The 14,132-nt window shown below is 50.8% G+C and overlaps 1 protein-coding gene across 1 annotated transcript in view; it reads right to left on the bottom strand.

Moving 5' to 3' along the window:
* IGF2R (insulin like growth factor 2 receptor) overlaps positions 1 to 14,132 on the bottom strand; it is a 104,120-nt gene that overhangs the window by 40,098 nt on the left and 49,890 nt on the right. The window contains exons 11-19 of the mRNA XM_045500202.1: positions 12,111 to 12,275; positions 9,303 to 9,443; positions 7,699 to 7,839; positions 5,971 to 6,108; positions 4,686 to 4,833; positions 3,996 to 4,173; positions 3,234 to 3,349; positions 2,585 to 2,753; positions 1,244 to 1,423 (exon numbers count right to left, since the gene is read on the bottom strand). Coding sequence (XP_045356158.1) covers positions 1,244 to 1,423; positions 2,585 to 2,753; positions 3,234 to 3,349; positions 3,996 to 4,173; positions 4,686 to 4,833; positions 5,971 to 6,108; positions 7,699 to 7,839; positions 9,303 to 9,443; positions 12,111 to 12,275 — 1,376 coding nt within the window. The remainder of the gene's footprint in view (positions 1 to 1,243; positions 1,424 to 2,584; positions 2,754 to 3,233; positions 3,350 to 3,995; positions 4,174 to 4,685; positions 4,834 to 5,970; positions 6,109 to 7,698; positions 7,840 to 9,302; positions 9,444 to 12,110; positions 12,276 to 14,132) is intronic.

The raw sequence follows: 14,132 nt of genomic DNA, 5'->3' as shown, positions 1-14,132 counted from the left end.
TGAGACTGAGGAAGGAAACAGCCAACCCATCCCCGGGCTACTCAAGGAGCACGCTTACAGTTCAGTCATGGAACACCTTGCACGACGTGGGCCCATGCTCGTCCAGCTAGGGATTTCATCCCCTTATCAGAGACCCCTCCTTGACCTCTGAAGAAATCGTCTCTCGGAAAAAATCACGTGTTGGCAAATGACACTGAGAACTTGGGGTCTGTGAGGCAACTGGAATGTATGTGACAAAGTCCAACAGACTGCTGAGGACTGAACACATTTTGCCGTTCGTTCCAAAGAAACTACAGGAAGCTGGAAAAGACCCTTAAAATGTGTACCTGACCCTTTATTTGATAACAAACGTGAATTCTGTTACCTCCACTGTGCATTCACCTAAGACTTTGAATAATTACTCAAAAAACACGTGACCCAGATATAAATGTAAAACTCCAGGTAAAAAAGCAATTGGATTTGGGATAGCCACGTTCTGGAAATGAGTGCCAGGGATGGCGCGTAACATCGTGCATGTATCTAATGCCACTGAACTGTATACCTAAAGGTGGTTTAAATGGTACCTTTTATGTTATATGCTTTAAATTTTTTTTAATGTTTATCCGTATTTTTGAGACAGAGAGAGAGCATGAGTGGAGGAGAGGCAGAGAGAGAGGGAGACACAGAATCCAAAGCAGGCTGCAGGCTCCAAGCTGTGAGCATGGAGCCTGATGCAGGGCTTGAACTCTTAAACCTGAGCCGAAGTCGGACGCTCCACCGACTGAGCCACCCAGGCGCCCCAATTATGTTATACATTTTTTACCAACTTTTTTTTTTAGAAAAACAATTGGGACGGTACATAAGCATCTTTATTTGGAGTTTCTCTTCTATTCTACCCTAAGGAACTCAGGGCCAAAAGCAATCTCTATCACTTTCTCTACTTCCTAGCCTTAATTTTTTATCCTTGATTGCCCACGTTTCACACATATGATCTTCATTTATCCGTGAATCAGAGCGGCATCGTGCCCCAGCTTCCTCATCTATGAATGCTGGGGTTTGGGTGAAATTGTCTCAAAGACCCTTCCTGCCGCCAGGATTCTCAGATCACTAGCTGACAAGAAGTAAGGGACAGAATGGAGTCCACACAAGCCAGAGACAAAACTCCACTCGAGACTCGCTCATCTCCACAAGAGACACGTCAGCTGGTTCTCGGTCACAAAAGACCCAAAGGAACCAAGGTCGTGGGCAACGCACAGCGCCTTACCAGGCTGCCCCTGGAACAGACGAGATGGATCCTGGTGGTGTAGGTGGTGAGCCTCCCGTCGCTGGTGGTGCACGCTGAGCCGTTCACGTACTCTAAAAGGAGGCTGCCGCTGTCCTCCACCATGGGACCCGTCTTTGCGACCCCCAAGTTGCTGATGGAGACAGTCTCAGAAAAGGAACCCTGCAAACAAATGTGCCTATTGGGTTTTCCCTCCAAAGAGAACACAGGACTTCACTACTGGTACATGTGATTCTCGTGTCTATAAAGTCACCACAGACGCTGAACCATCATTCCAAAGGGCAGGTTCTATTTTCCTTATTTTACAAAAAAGGGAAAGGAGGTTCAGACGTGCTAAGTGACTTGTCTGAGGCTGCCCGGCTAACAGGCATCCAAGGCAGGACTCAACCCTTGTCCACCTGGCCCAGAACCAGGAGCTTCTGGTGCTGCCCTTCCCACCAGCCCCCGCCCCTCGTGTCTCCGCTCCACTGTTGTCTCAGCAGGAGAGCCAACAGGAGACGGTGGACGTGTCCATGGATGACCAGAAGCACGGCCAGATTGGAGTGTGGGCCACAAATCCGTGCAGGCAAGTGAGTGAATCTCAAATACAGAACCCGTGAACGAGGAGGACCGACTATCTCCTGAAGTCACTGCTCCAACAAAGCGCGCACACACATATGCACACGTGTGAACACAGCAGGGAACTTCACTCTCGACCACCAGAGTGCGCTCCCAGCTTCCTGGAAAACCCCTCCAAGCGGCCATGTAACATGTGCCAGGAAAAGCCCATTCCTGACGTGCTATTTTTAAGGAAGCACACGTACATCTTTATTTCAAGATTCGCCATGTCCAAGGAGCACAGGGAAACGTACTGAAACTCTGGCAGTAACTGCATTCAATCGATGATGCAGCACAGCCTGGCGCCCCAAGTGAGAGCTCACGTGTGGATCTGTTCGGCCACGGCAGCTCTCCCAAGCCGGCTTCCCCCTCGTGAGCTTTTGGAAGCAAAACTATTCTTTACAGACATCTACTGGCCTCAAAGACACTTTTGAACTCAGGCTGGACATACCATTAGGAGCGTCCTCTGCCCTGTACGGAGATCAGAGGTCACCAGCACTGGGCATTTCGTGCAGTTCTAAATCTGAACAATGACTCAAGCACGACCACATCGGTGGGAGGTGGGGGCGGATGAGTTTACGCTGGGGCCCCACTCCTGCTCACAGGGCTTCACTTCAGCAGCCAGGCCTACTTTGATCTGGAAGTCCCAAAATAACCACCTCCGCCCACTGAGTCATGTGCTGGGGGCGGCGGGGAAAACGAGACTACTGGGGAGGGCAGGCTCACCTGATCGTTCTTGTATTTCATCTGGCAAGCCGACGCATATCGATCACAGCCCGGCACCGGGTTCAGGGGTCGACACACATTGATGTAGTATTTCCGCCACGTGCTGCGCTCGCCCGCATTGTCCATGGCATACCAGTTTCCTCCACGACCACCTTCGGATTTTGCTAGGCTAAAATTTCAAAGCAAAATGCACGCTTTTAATGCTAACGGATTTCAGCCTGACAATTCATTTCTAAGTGGTCGAGGACACACAGAATGAAACATGCCCTGCCATTCAAACTATGGAATTTAGCTCACCGTGACTCATAACACCCACGAGTATCTCGACTTTCACTGAAGTCAGTATTCAGCAGACCGTGCACTGCCCCCCTCCCCCGCACCTCTATACTGACAATCCCTGTTTCAAACCATGCAGCTGAAGACTGAGGCTTTGCTGTGGCAAGGAGCAGTGGATGTCACAAAGCCTACCACACCACTGTTAGAATTCTTTCTGTTTAAAACTCTCCATCTTGGTCCTGCACCCCCACAACCTACTTGACTCCCCGTTACCAACTCAGCTACGTGCTCACCAGCAAAGCCCAAGCCAGCTTAGCACTACGCTGGACCCGGGCCAGGGCCAAGGCCAAGGCCAGGCTGACCCTGGCCTCACCTGGAGAGATCATACTGCTCCAGCGTAGAGGGGTCGGTCACCACACACTCCAGGGGCTCCTCCGGGCAGGCGTAACTGGTGTACCACCGGAAGTTGTAGGTAGAGTTGTCTTCCTCCTGGTCACATGACAGGGAGAGACATGGGATGGCAAAGAAAAAAGGGAATGTTATTAAAGCCAGCATTTACAAAATGACGGGCATTTTCCGTCGGTAAGAACTATAGGAAAGACGGTCTACTTTGTCCATCTACGTCTGTCTTACTGACATGAAGATCTCCCAGGAATAAATTAAGATGGAAATCTACCCTCTGCCAAGTGGCACTGAGGGCTGATTTTTGATATGAGTTTTGTCCCCAAAGCCAACCGGGTGGTGGGTTACCATTGAGGTACACAGCCCACTGAACGAATAAACAGCTCAGAAAACGAATACTGCCTACGTACCCTGGTAAATCTAAAAGGATTAATTAAAATCACAGGAGATGATGATTTGGCCAGGACACCAGACTAATAATAGCTCTGCGTCTAAATAAAGGGCCCACGATAGGCTCCTGTGTAGGCATCAGGGAGCCAGACGACGTGATGGTTTATCCCCAGGAAAGCCCAGAGCTCACACCTCACCTGTGGTTAGAGCCTCATCCCACTCCAGGAAAGTCAGCAGCCCTGTCCCACCCACCGCCTTCTTTTCCCCCACCTCAACGGGACTGCCACTCTCTCCCTCTCGGCTCTCCTCAGCGATGGACGCCCACACACCGCACAGTTCCTACCTGATACTCAGGGAGACCGACTCCCACGTCCCGGTCACAAAGGAAGGTGATCAACGTGGCTCTCGGTGTATGCTTTTCGTTGTTATAGGGCGTGCCGTCTCTGTAGTTCAACTGGATCATCCCGTTGTAATAGGAAAGTTTAGCATTACTCAGTCCCAAGTTCCAAGCCTTGTTATCACTAAAACAAGCAAACAAACGTCTCTCAGAAAGGATACCAAGGCCAGAAGCATTGCAGTGCTGGAACACGGGCGAAACGGCCACCGAGCAGTGTGGTGGAGGCAATGTCCATGCTCCAGGGCTGCAGATCACCAGGGTCTGCGGTGGGGCAGAGGGCAGCCCCACCCCCATGCCAGGACCCAGGGCCACGCTCAGCACGCTTGGTTTAACGTATGACGCCTCACCTGAACCGATACCACGCCCAACGGAGAACCGTGTGCTAACTATCTCACAACCCAGAAATGCAAGCGACTCGGAAGGAATTATGTAAATTCCAAGGGCGTGGCCTGCTCCTCCTTATCCAGGATCTCAACCTCCTAGCATCCTCTGGTGTTTAGGTTTTTAGGCCAGGGCTTCTCAGTGTTTACTATTCCTTGCAAAGCAATGATGTCAGTAGAGAACACACCTGTCCCTGAATATTTGTTAGCGCAAGATACCTAAGGAAAACCCGGAACGAAAAATAGGTACACTTGCCTTTTTGAAACTTGACAGGCTCCGGAGTCCGGCTGGCAGAAACTCACAGACACCGCACCACAAACATTTATGTAAAAGTCGTACTTCTCGGTCTCAACTTTATAGGCACCATTTTTCTTCGTGAGAGGTGATAAATCAAAAGAAAACCCTAAGGAAGAGTAAAAACAATGCCAATATGTAAGGTCAGTTGGACCACAGTCAAGAAGGTCAGCTGGGGGGGCGTCTGGGTGGCTCAGTCGGTTAAGCGTCCGACGTCGGCTCAGGTCATGATCTCACGGTTCACGGGTTTGAGCCCCTCTGTGCTGACAGCTCAGAGCCTGGAGCCTGTTTCAGATTCTGTGTCTCCCTCTGTCTCTGCCCCTCCCCTGCTCGCACTCTCCCTCTGTCTCAAAAATAAATAAACATTAAAAAAAAATTTTTTTTTAAAAAAAGAAGGTCAGTTGGACCACAGGGGCCCCAAGTTGGGCCCCAAGCCCGCAGCTTCAAAGAAAGTCTCCCCAGGAACCCTCTGATGAGGGCAGGGAGATGCAAAATGGCAGAAAAGATGCTTTCCCCTCCAGGCCACCAGAGCTGCACCTACGGACATTTCCCCTGCCCATGGATTCACCACCACCAAGCCCCTTTTACTGCATTAACCTAAAAACCCAATTTGAAGCCCCTGGCTGGCCTCAAATGCTGGCCGAATAAACCACCAGTGTGTTCAAAGCTGTATGACCACAACACAGTGTGCCCTTCTTGAAAAGTCTAAGGTAGGTTTCTGGGTCACTAAACTTCTGCAAAAAGCCTTCACAAACACGGTTCTTTTCTTGGGATCTTCAAGTTTTGCATTCGGCAAACCTACCTGCACCATGATTTAAGAGGTAGGTTTTTCACGATCTCAACCTCAAATGTCCAATTTTCAAAATTTTCAGCATTAATGTAATCCTGAAGCAGGTTATCTCTAAAACTTTCCTAGGAAATATTTAAGGAAGGGGCGCCTGGGTGGCTCAGGCGGTTGAACGTCTGACTTTGGCTCAGGTCATGATCTCACGGTCTGTGAGTTCGAGCCCCGCGTCGGGCTCTGTGCTGACAGCTCAGAGCCCGGAACCTGCTTCAGATTCTGCGTCTTCCTCTCTCTCTGCCCCTCCTCCACTCACACTCTGTCTCTCTCTCTCTCTCTCTCTCTCTCTCTCAAAAATAAACTTTAAAAAAAAGAAAAAATATTTAAGTTAAAAAACGAACAAACAAAACCTAAGCGGTTCCAGGTGACACCAAACCACCAAAGGTATTACGTGGGCACACGCACCTGCCTGGGAATCAAAGACCGTGCAGTTCTCGCCCTCTGTCTTGGACAGTACACAGGCAGCAGCCGTGTGCCACTCAAACTCATAGAAGCAGCCGCCATCCCCAGAGGTTGTCAACACTGGAGCGCTTTCTAGATCACCTGTCAACGAGGAAGAAGAATGATATCGCTAATCATTCCTAGTCTAAAAACAGTCCCACAAACACCGTGATTCTGCTTCCTTGAGGTCCTGAGAGCGGTCAAACCTACAGAGGCAGAAAGAAGGGGGGTTACCAAGGGCTGGGGCAGGAGGGGGGGCATTAGTGTCCAGTGGGGGCAGAGTTCACTCAAGAAAATGAGAACGTTCTGGAGACGGACAATGGTGATGGCTGCACAACACTGAATGTCCTCCATGCCACTGGACTATATACACTTTAATAAATGTTAACGGGTGCCTGGGCAGCTCCATTGGTTCAGCGTCCGACTTCAGCTCAGGTCATGCTCTCACAGCTCATGAGTTCGAGCCCCACGTCAGGCTCTGTGCTGACAGCTTAGAGCCTGGAGCCTGCTTCAGATTCTGTGTCTCTCTCTCTCTCTCTCTCTCTCTCTCTCTCTGCCCCGCCCCCACTCACACGTGCTCACGCACTCTCTCTCTCTCAAAAAATAAATAAATGTTGGGGCGCCTGGGTGGCGCAGTCGGTTGAGCGTCCGACTTCAGCCAGGTCACGATCTCGCGGTCTGTGAGTTCGAGCCCTGCGTCAGGCTCTGGGCTGATGGCTCAGAGCCTGGAGCCTGTTTCCGATTCTGTGTCTCCCTCTCTCTCTGCCCCTCCCCCGTTCATGCTCTGTCTCTCTCTGTCCCAAAAATAAATAAACGTTGAAAAAAATAAATAAATAAATAAATAAATGTTAAAAAAATTTTTTTAAACTTTAAAAAAGTTGAATTTCACATCATGTATTTTACTATAGTTTCTTAAAAATGCTAAATTTCACATTATGTATATTCTACCACAATTTAAAAAACACTCAAAACCAAAAAATAGTCCTAGCCCTTGACCTTATCCCACAGCTGGGCATTTATCCAAAGAAAATATTGCAGCAGGAGGTAGACAGGGATACGCAACAGCACCATCACCCACACTGGAAACATGCAATTAACCCAACAATAGGGGAAATGCTTAAAAATAGTAAGACCAAACCATTATCAACGAGGGAGTCCCTAAAAATTAGTAATATAAACTGTGAGACACAGAAGAGCATTCACAAAATACACGTTTTGAGGAACATTTTCCAGAAACGCATGACTACATATAGATTTGACCCCGTAAAAACAATGTAAACCTATAAATACAGGCGGGCGAAGGAGAGCATTGTGTTTAGATGTGAGATCCTGGACAACACTTTTAAACCGCGTACGGTCCCCCGCCTATGGAAGAAGGTCAACAGCCAGCATGGCGACTCTCGGTATCAGTCCTCAGGAAGAGGAAGCTGAGCCGAGACCCATAACTCATTTGGAACGCTGCAACACAACTCTCTCGACACCATATGGTTTATCCATTTCTGGACTGGTTTGGGGTGGGGGTGGGGGATCAAATCCAAGAGACCACCACTAGAGGTTCTAGAACCTGAAACGCTCAGCACAACCCCTTTCTACCTCAACCTCTTGGCAGCGGCCCAAGAGAAACAAAGAACGCAGGCACACCTGTGGCAAAAGCCACTAAAACATCCCGCCTTTTCCCATTAAATGTTTTACCTGGCTTGCACACAAGTGTTATGTTGGTTGTTATTTTCTTATGGCCACAATCATCACCGTCTGAATACGAGAGTTGAATGTTTCCTTTCTCTTTTGTAGGAGAAGAAATAAATTTGCCTAGATTTTTAAATCCACTCTTATCTGGAAAAGAGGAACGGGGAAAAAAAAAACAAAAACAGGACACGTGATTAAAAATGATAATGATGCCGATGAAGAGGTATATAAAAATCAGCCAGGAACCACCAGCAGGGGCGCCGTGGTCCATTCCCCAACCGCATAACCTGGCCCCATGGTGGGTGGGTTTTTCTTGAGTGACAGGTTTGGCCAGGCAATGGCAGCCACACGGGGCCACCTCCGGGCTGAGTAGGAAAAGTGCAGCAACGATAAACAACGTCCTCCAGGGGCAGGCAAGGAGGACAGCAAGCTCTCGTGTCACACCATCCAATGAAGCAACACCGTTCCCCTATTTTCAGGGCCTCGGCTCCCCCCGAGACACAAGGCCTTTTGGAAGCACAGCCAAGAGACTAGAGTCTGTCCCATGACCAAAGCGGAAACTAACTGAACCCGTTCAGCAAGCCAGGCAGGGGACTATTTCATTCCTGGTTCAGTTGACTTTGACTAGGAAGCATTGAAATTGTCCCCCGTCCTTCTTAAACAGTGGCAGGGGCACACCCAGACCTGCTCCCAAGGACACATCACCAATTCTGGAAACTGGGGCAATCCCGAACACCCGACCTGAGTTCACAATTCCTTGTCTAAGGTTAGTAACAGATTTTGATCCCTCTCCCTGCCTCTCATCTTCAGGGCGAGTCTTAAGGGACAACGAACATGCTGAAGATCTGCATCACAGTGAGAAGTCTCCTCGGGAAAGCCGGACCAACAAAACTACTGCAAAAAGAACCCTCGGGTGGGGCGCCTGGGTGGCGTAGTCGGTTAAGCGTCCGACTTCAGCCAGGTCACGATCTCGCGGTCCGTGAGTTCGAGCCCCGCGTCAGGCTCTGGGCTGACGCTCAGAGCCTGGAGCCTGTTTCCGATTCTGTGTCTCCCTCTCTCTCTGCCCCTCCCCCGTTCATGCTCTGTCTCTCTCTCTGTCCCAAAAATAAATAAAACGTTGAAAAAAAAAAAAAAAAAAAAGAACCCTCGGGGATACAAGTACTCATATGAAGAGAACAATGAGAGCTCACTTGCCTTAAGGCCTAACTTACTAACAATTACAGGCAGTCAAGCTGTTAAATAAAAAAAAAAAGCCTCAAAATCAGTTTTACACAAGTACTGGCAAGGTTACTCTTCAAGCTGCAAAGTGAAGAGATAATCCAGTAACTCCCAGCGTGGTTCCTTCTGTTCCCGGCTATGGTGTCAGCCGACATCAGGAGGCTCTGGCCGACGTCAGGACACGGAAGTGCTACAGCTGCCAGGGCACAACGAGCAGTTACCTACATTTGAATCATCACCTCTTTTTATCACCCTGTGGACGCTGAACCGAGACAGAGGAGATCTGCATAAACCACAGGAAGATTTCCTAACTGGCTCCGAACTGGATGCCGCCGAGCTCCACACGCCTGCAGGGAAACCGCCACCGCGACCCCTGCTCTGGGCACACTCACCCACAGAGCACACGGCCGCGTCCTCGGGACAGCCTCTGGCCTGGCCTTCCTGCAGCACTTTGTGGCAGATGTTAATGAAGAAATGCTTCTTGTCCGTTTCTCTCTGGCTGCCATCCACGGCTTCCCAATTCCGTTCCAGTTCTGTAATTTAAAAAGAAAAAAAAGAATCTGCTTTTAGCCAAAGGCTAAAAGTCACACCGTAAATAGTGATTAAGCCAAAGGAAAAGGCCCAAAGCTCACCGGACATGAAACTCACGTTTCTGGACGCGGGCAGACGGAGACACAGAGACTCACCGAGATTCTCAGGCTTCTCACTTAATGTGACGGAAACAAACCTCCTCGGAAGAGCAGGCTCAACAGAAGTAGGCAGAGAGTGTGAAATCAGAAACGGAGAGCAGGGGCACCTGGGTGGCTCAGTCGGTTGGGCGTCCGACTTTGGCTCAGGTCGTGATCTCAGGGTTTGTGGGTTCAAGCCCCGCATCAAGCTCTGTGGTGATAGCTCAGAGCCTGGAGCCTGTTTCGGATTCTGGGTCTCCCTCTCGCTCTGTCCCTCCCCAACTCACATTCTGGTCTGTCTCCCTCTCTCTCTCTCAAAAATAAACACACACACACACACACACACACACATACACACACAAAAGCAAATCAGGACGGCAGACCGTGCTTGTAAGGCAGAACACCATGCCACTGGTAACATGCCCTCCTCCGGCCCCCAGGAAGGCTCAAGAAAGCTGCCACGTCTCCCACACCAGCGGACCGAGTGTGGGGCATGCTTGCCTTCTGGGAGATCACAGGACACCAAGGTCCCTGAGCTCAAACAGCTCGTGATGTGCTCCTTTATGAGCAGGATCAGGACTCCATGGAAGGTCGAGGGAGCACACGTGAGTGCTGAGAGCAAGCCCACAAACCGACGGTGTTCCCAGAACAGCCGCCGAAGGGGTGAAGGAGAGCTGCGTGTGAAGGGCGTACAGACACCGGGGTTCAGAGGGGGAAGCCCGCCGCCCGTCGGAAGTAACACAGTTACTCTGAAGCTCTATGTGCCGCTGTCGACAACCCAGAAGAACCCACAGATGCTTGCACAAACACAAATGAGGACAAGGACACAGGGAGCGAAGTGGGCTGACAAGCCAAAAGACAGGAGGACAGTTTGAAGCCGGCAAGGAAGGAGCTCGGCTCTTGCTCGAGGCAATCCTTAGTGGTCTGCACGAACTCCCCAGAAATACCCGTGTCCCAGGAGAGCCCGCGTGGCGGCCCACGCTGGGGGACAGAGTGCACGTATCTCTGCGTCCCGCACAGGCCCCTGGCCCCATGTGCATCCCGCACACAACAACAAGGCTGAACAGAGGGACCTAACAGCACCGCTCAGTTTACCGCAACACAAGTGAGGCCCGAGGAGGCAGGCAAACCGCTCACGTACACACAGCTGGATGCTCTCCTTCCACCGCACAAAGCCTGTCTCTTCCCGAACACACACGCACCACAACTTCCCCATGGCACCCTTCCCAGCTTAACGGGTGCCGAGCTACTAACGCACAAAGGACATTTGCTTCCGAGGCAAACGCGCCGACACTGAACATTTATAGACATCTCGTGTTCAAAAAGAAGCTCTCCAGCACTCCACAAGAGAGGAATCCCTTTTTCTAATATTATACTGCCCAAACCAGATGGGGACTCAGAACACATGAGTCATCGCTCCTACTGCATGGGCGATTCTGGGACTTGAGGCAAGCCGTTCTCTCTCCGTTAGGTATTCTCTCTATGCTGTTCGCTTCTACAGATACTGAATTCCAGGGCTGCCAAAAGGGTAAAACTAAAAATGTCCTCACTGGATTCCGTCTCCCTGATGGGAACCCCCATTCTTAGTCCTCAATCTCCCAGCCCTCTGGGAAGTTATGGGAAGTTAGAAGGCCTGGGGCAGGCCTGGGGCATGCTCACCAGGTTTGCTCCTGTGACCCCAGGACCCTGTCTGGCACCTGCCACGTAACCAACGCTCAACACCACCTGCTGTGCAGACTCGTAACACCCATCTTGGCCAGTGTTTACGGTGAAGCCAGGCCTTGGTGACAAAGCTCCTCACACTGATGGAGCAAGAGACATGGCATCCACAGGCTCCCGCACCCTTTCTCCCTTCAGCCTTACAAGAGCATCTGAGGGTGGATGGGGATTGCCGACCCCGCTTTAGAGACAGGAAAGCATGGTCAAAGTACAGCTGACCCCGGCCCCACCGGCCCTCACACGCGGTGTTCAAGCCCGCAAGCCCGACAGTCCAGGTGCGAGGCGGAAACACTACCTACTTGAAGGCTGCCTTAAGACTCTAAATTCTGCTTTTATTTTTTTTTCCAGAGACATAATCGACACACAACCTTGTACTTGTTCTGCGTGAACACAGTGTGCATCTGCTATGAGAGCATCACTACGTTGCATTAACGTCCAGCACCACACGCACAGGCGCGTGCACGTGTGATGGCAACTTTCAACATCTACTTCCTTAGCAACAAGAATAGAAATCTAAAATAAAAGACGTTCTAATCACAAAGCACAAGGCCTGGCCCTTGGCGGTTCTGCCTCAACTCTCCCAACCGGATGAGCAATGTCAACCTCGAGCTGAGATCGTCTGCCTCCTCATTCGTTCAGCGTCACGTCTAACAATTCGTGCCGCTGCACGAGAAGGGGAGAAAGGCCAGGATACGATTAGTTGACCGTTGAAGAAAACAGTAGGAGCCTCTCAGAATGCGTTCACGGTTAAGAGACGAGAGAACGCCCCCCGCCAGCTCACGGACTGGCCTCCAGGGCGCACGGGAGCCCTACCTGAGTGCCGAGCCAGCGCAGACAGGTCATAGCGCTTCTTGTCCTCGGTCACACTGCAGAGGAGGTCCTCCTTCTCCTTGATGCAGGCGTACTTGGTGTCCCACGTGAAGAAGTAGGTGCAGTCTACCTCCCCAGTGAAGATGGGCGCTCCTTTCCCGTCATTACCTGTGCCATTGGATAAGGAAGAAAAGCCACCCGATTACGTGACCAAAACCTAGGGATGTCAGCCGACAAGGACACCAGCACCAGCTGGGCAGTTAAACTCCAGTCCCCAAGCCCAGACATCAGAGGCGCCGGAGATTCGAGAGGCTTCTCTGGAGTTTCCATCATCAGCCCCTCAACGGGCCAGTAGGCTGTTGATAGCACATTCACCAAGGCCATGAAAGGGGTGCTGACGAGGACCATGTAAGCCACCAGGCAGGGCTTGCTGCGCACAGGCTGTGGTCAGCCCCCAACGGGCTCATGAACATCCTGAGGGCTCTACGAGCACCACTGGCTTTCTGATGTGGTTTCGGGCAGGGGGAGTTCCCTGCGATCCAGCCCTAGACCGAAAGGAAAGAGTCACAACGGACAGCTGCCCCACGGAAGCGTGCGAGGCCTACACAGCCTCACAGCTCAGAGGCACGCGTCCAGACGCCCCAGTATCCTCGGCCCTCAGGCCCCCATCACATGTGTATGCCTCCAACACCCTACCCTAACCGGTGCTCTGGTCCCCACAGCTCCAGGGAGCTCCGACAGGTCAGCTCCGGTCTGAAAGCCAGCTCTCCGTGGGCCACTTCTCTGATCCACGTAGCCTGGGATTCGGTGAACTTTGGTAATTTTTCCCTTACTAGAAATACTATCCCCTCGCCTTTCCAGGCTGGTCAACCGCTGGCACAGAGCTCTGTTTTCCACCCCTTGATGGTTTAATAATCTTCCTCTGGACCTCCTACATGATGTGCCTTTCTTGAGGTTTGGGGTGCCCTGAAGTGCACAATGTTCTAAAGGAAAGGGAAATAATATTTTGTACCAAAGGCAAATGATGTTTTGATTGCAATTTCTCTTGAATCTTCACTATTATAAACATTATAATTATAATACCAGCAGGAGCAGCTAACCTGTACTGAGCACAATCTGAGCCAGGCACTGAGCATTTAAGTGCTACGGGGGGATGGCTGCAGAAAACAAGTTCCGGGTTAAGTCCTTTATATACGTCGGCACGTTTAATCCTGAAACCCTGTGGCACAGGTACGGTTGTAGCCCCGTTTCTACAGGTTAAGGGGGGCTAAATAATTTGCCTATGGTTTCATAGCTAGAAAGCAGAGGAGCCAGGATTCAAACCCAGACAGTCTGGCCCCAGAGCCAGGCTCATAACCATAACCACAAGGCAATACTTCCCCACACTCCTGTGGGGTTTTTTTTCCTTCTCTTTGAAACGTACACACTTTAAGCCGTTCTTTTTAAGCAGCAGCGCTCCCAGCTTCCCTTTCGACGAGGAGCCCACCCCCTCTAGTCAGCACCACGGTGCCCTCCCTCCCTCCATTGTGCGGCCCACCCAGCAGTGAAACTCCTTTGTCTCTTCACCCCACCCACAAGACTGCCGCACAGCTTACTCCTACGGGATTTGTATTTCACTGTCTGGAAAAGATTCGTGTTTCCCACATTTCTCTTTTACCAGGTAAGTTTACAAATCGTTAAACAATACTAGGAATGGTTCCGGGATCCATCCCTACTCTGGAGCTGGTTCTGCCTCTGAAACTTACTAATAACGAGGGAGAGCCAGTTTTACACAACCACCGGCCTGCATCGTACCTGTATTCTTATTAATTACTCAGTGAATTTCAGAAGAACGGTAAGCTGCGACTGCCCAGCTTAAAGCAAAGTGGATTTCTCCAGCGGTGCCGAGTTGTTCTCTGCCTGCAGCACCATTTCACGTCACACTATTGCAAAGACAAAGCCACCTGCTCACCAAACTGGCTTAGTTTTCCTCCCAGGTGCACAACTGAGCTACATTTCCCAGCCCCCCCTTGCTTCTGAGGTCGG

This window comes from Leopardus geoffroyi, chromosome B2 (genome assembly GCF_018350155.1).
Source record: "Leopardus geoffroyi isolate Oge1 chromosome B2, O.geoffroyi_Oge1_pat1.0, whole genome shotgun sequence".
Taxonomy (NCBI): domain Eukaryota; kingdom Metazoa; phylum Chordata; class Mammalia; order Carnivora; family Felidae; genus Leopardus; species Leopardus geoffroyi.
Note: the sequence above shows the minus strand (reverse complement) of the source record. Positions and strands in the feature narration are given on the sequence as shown.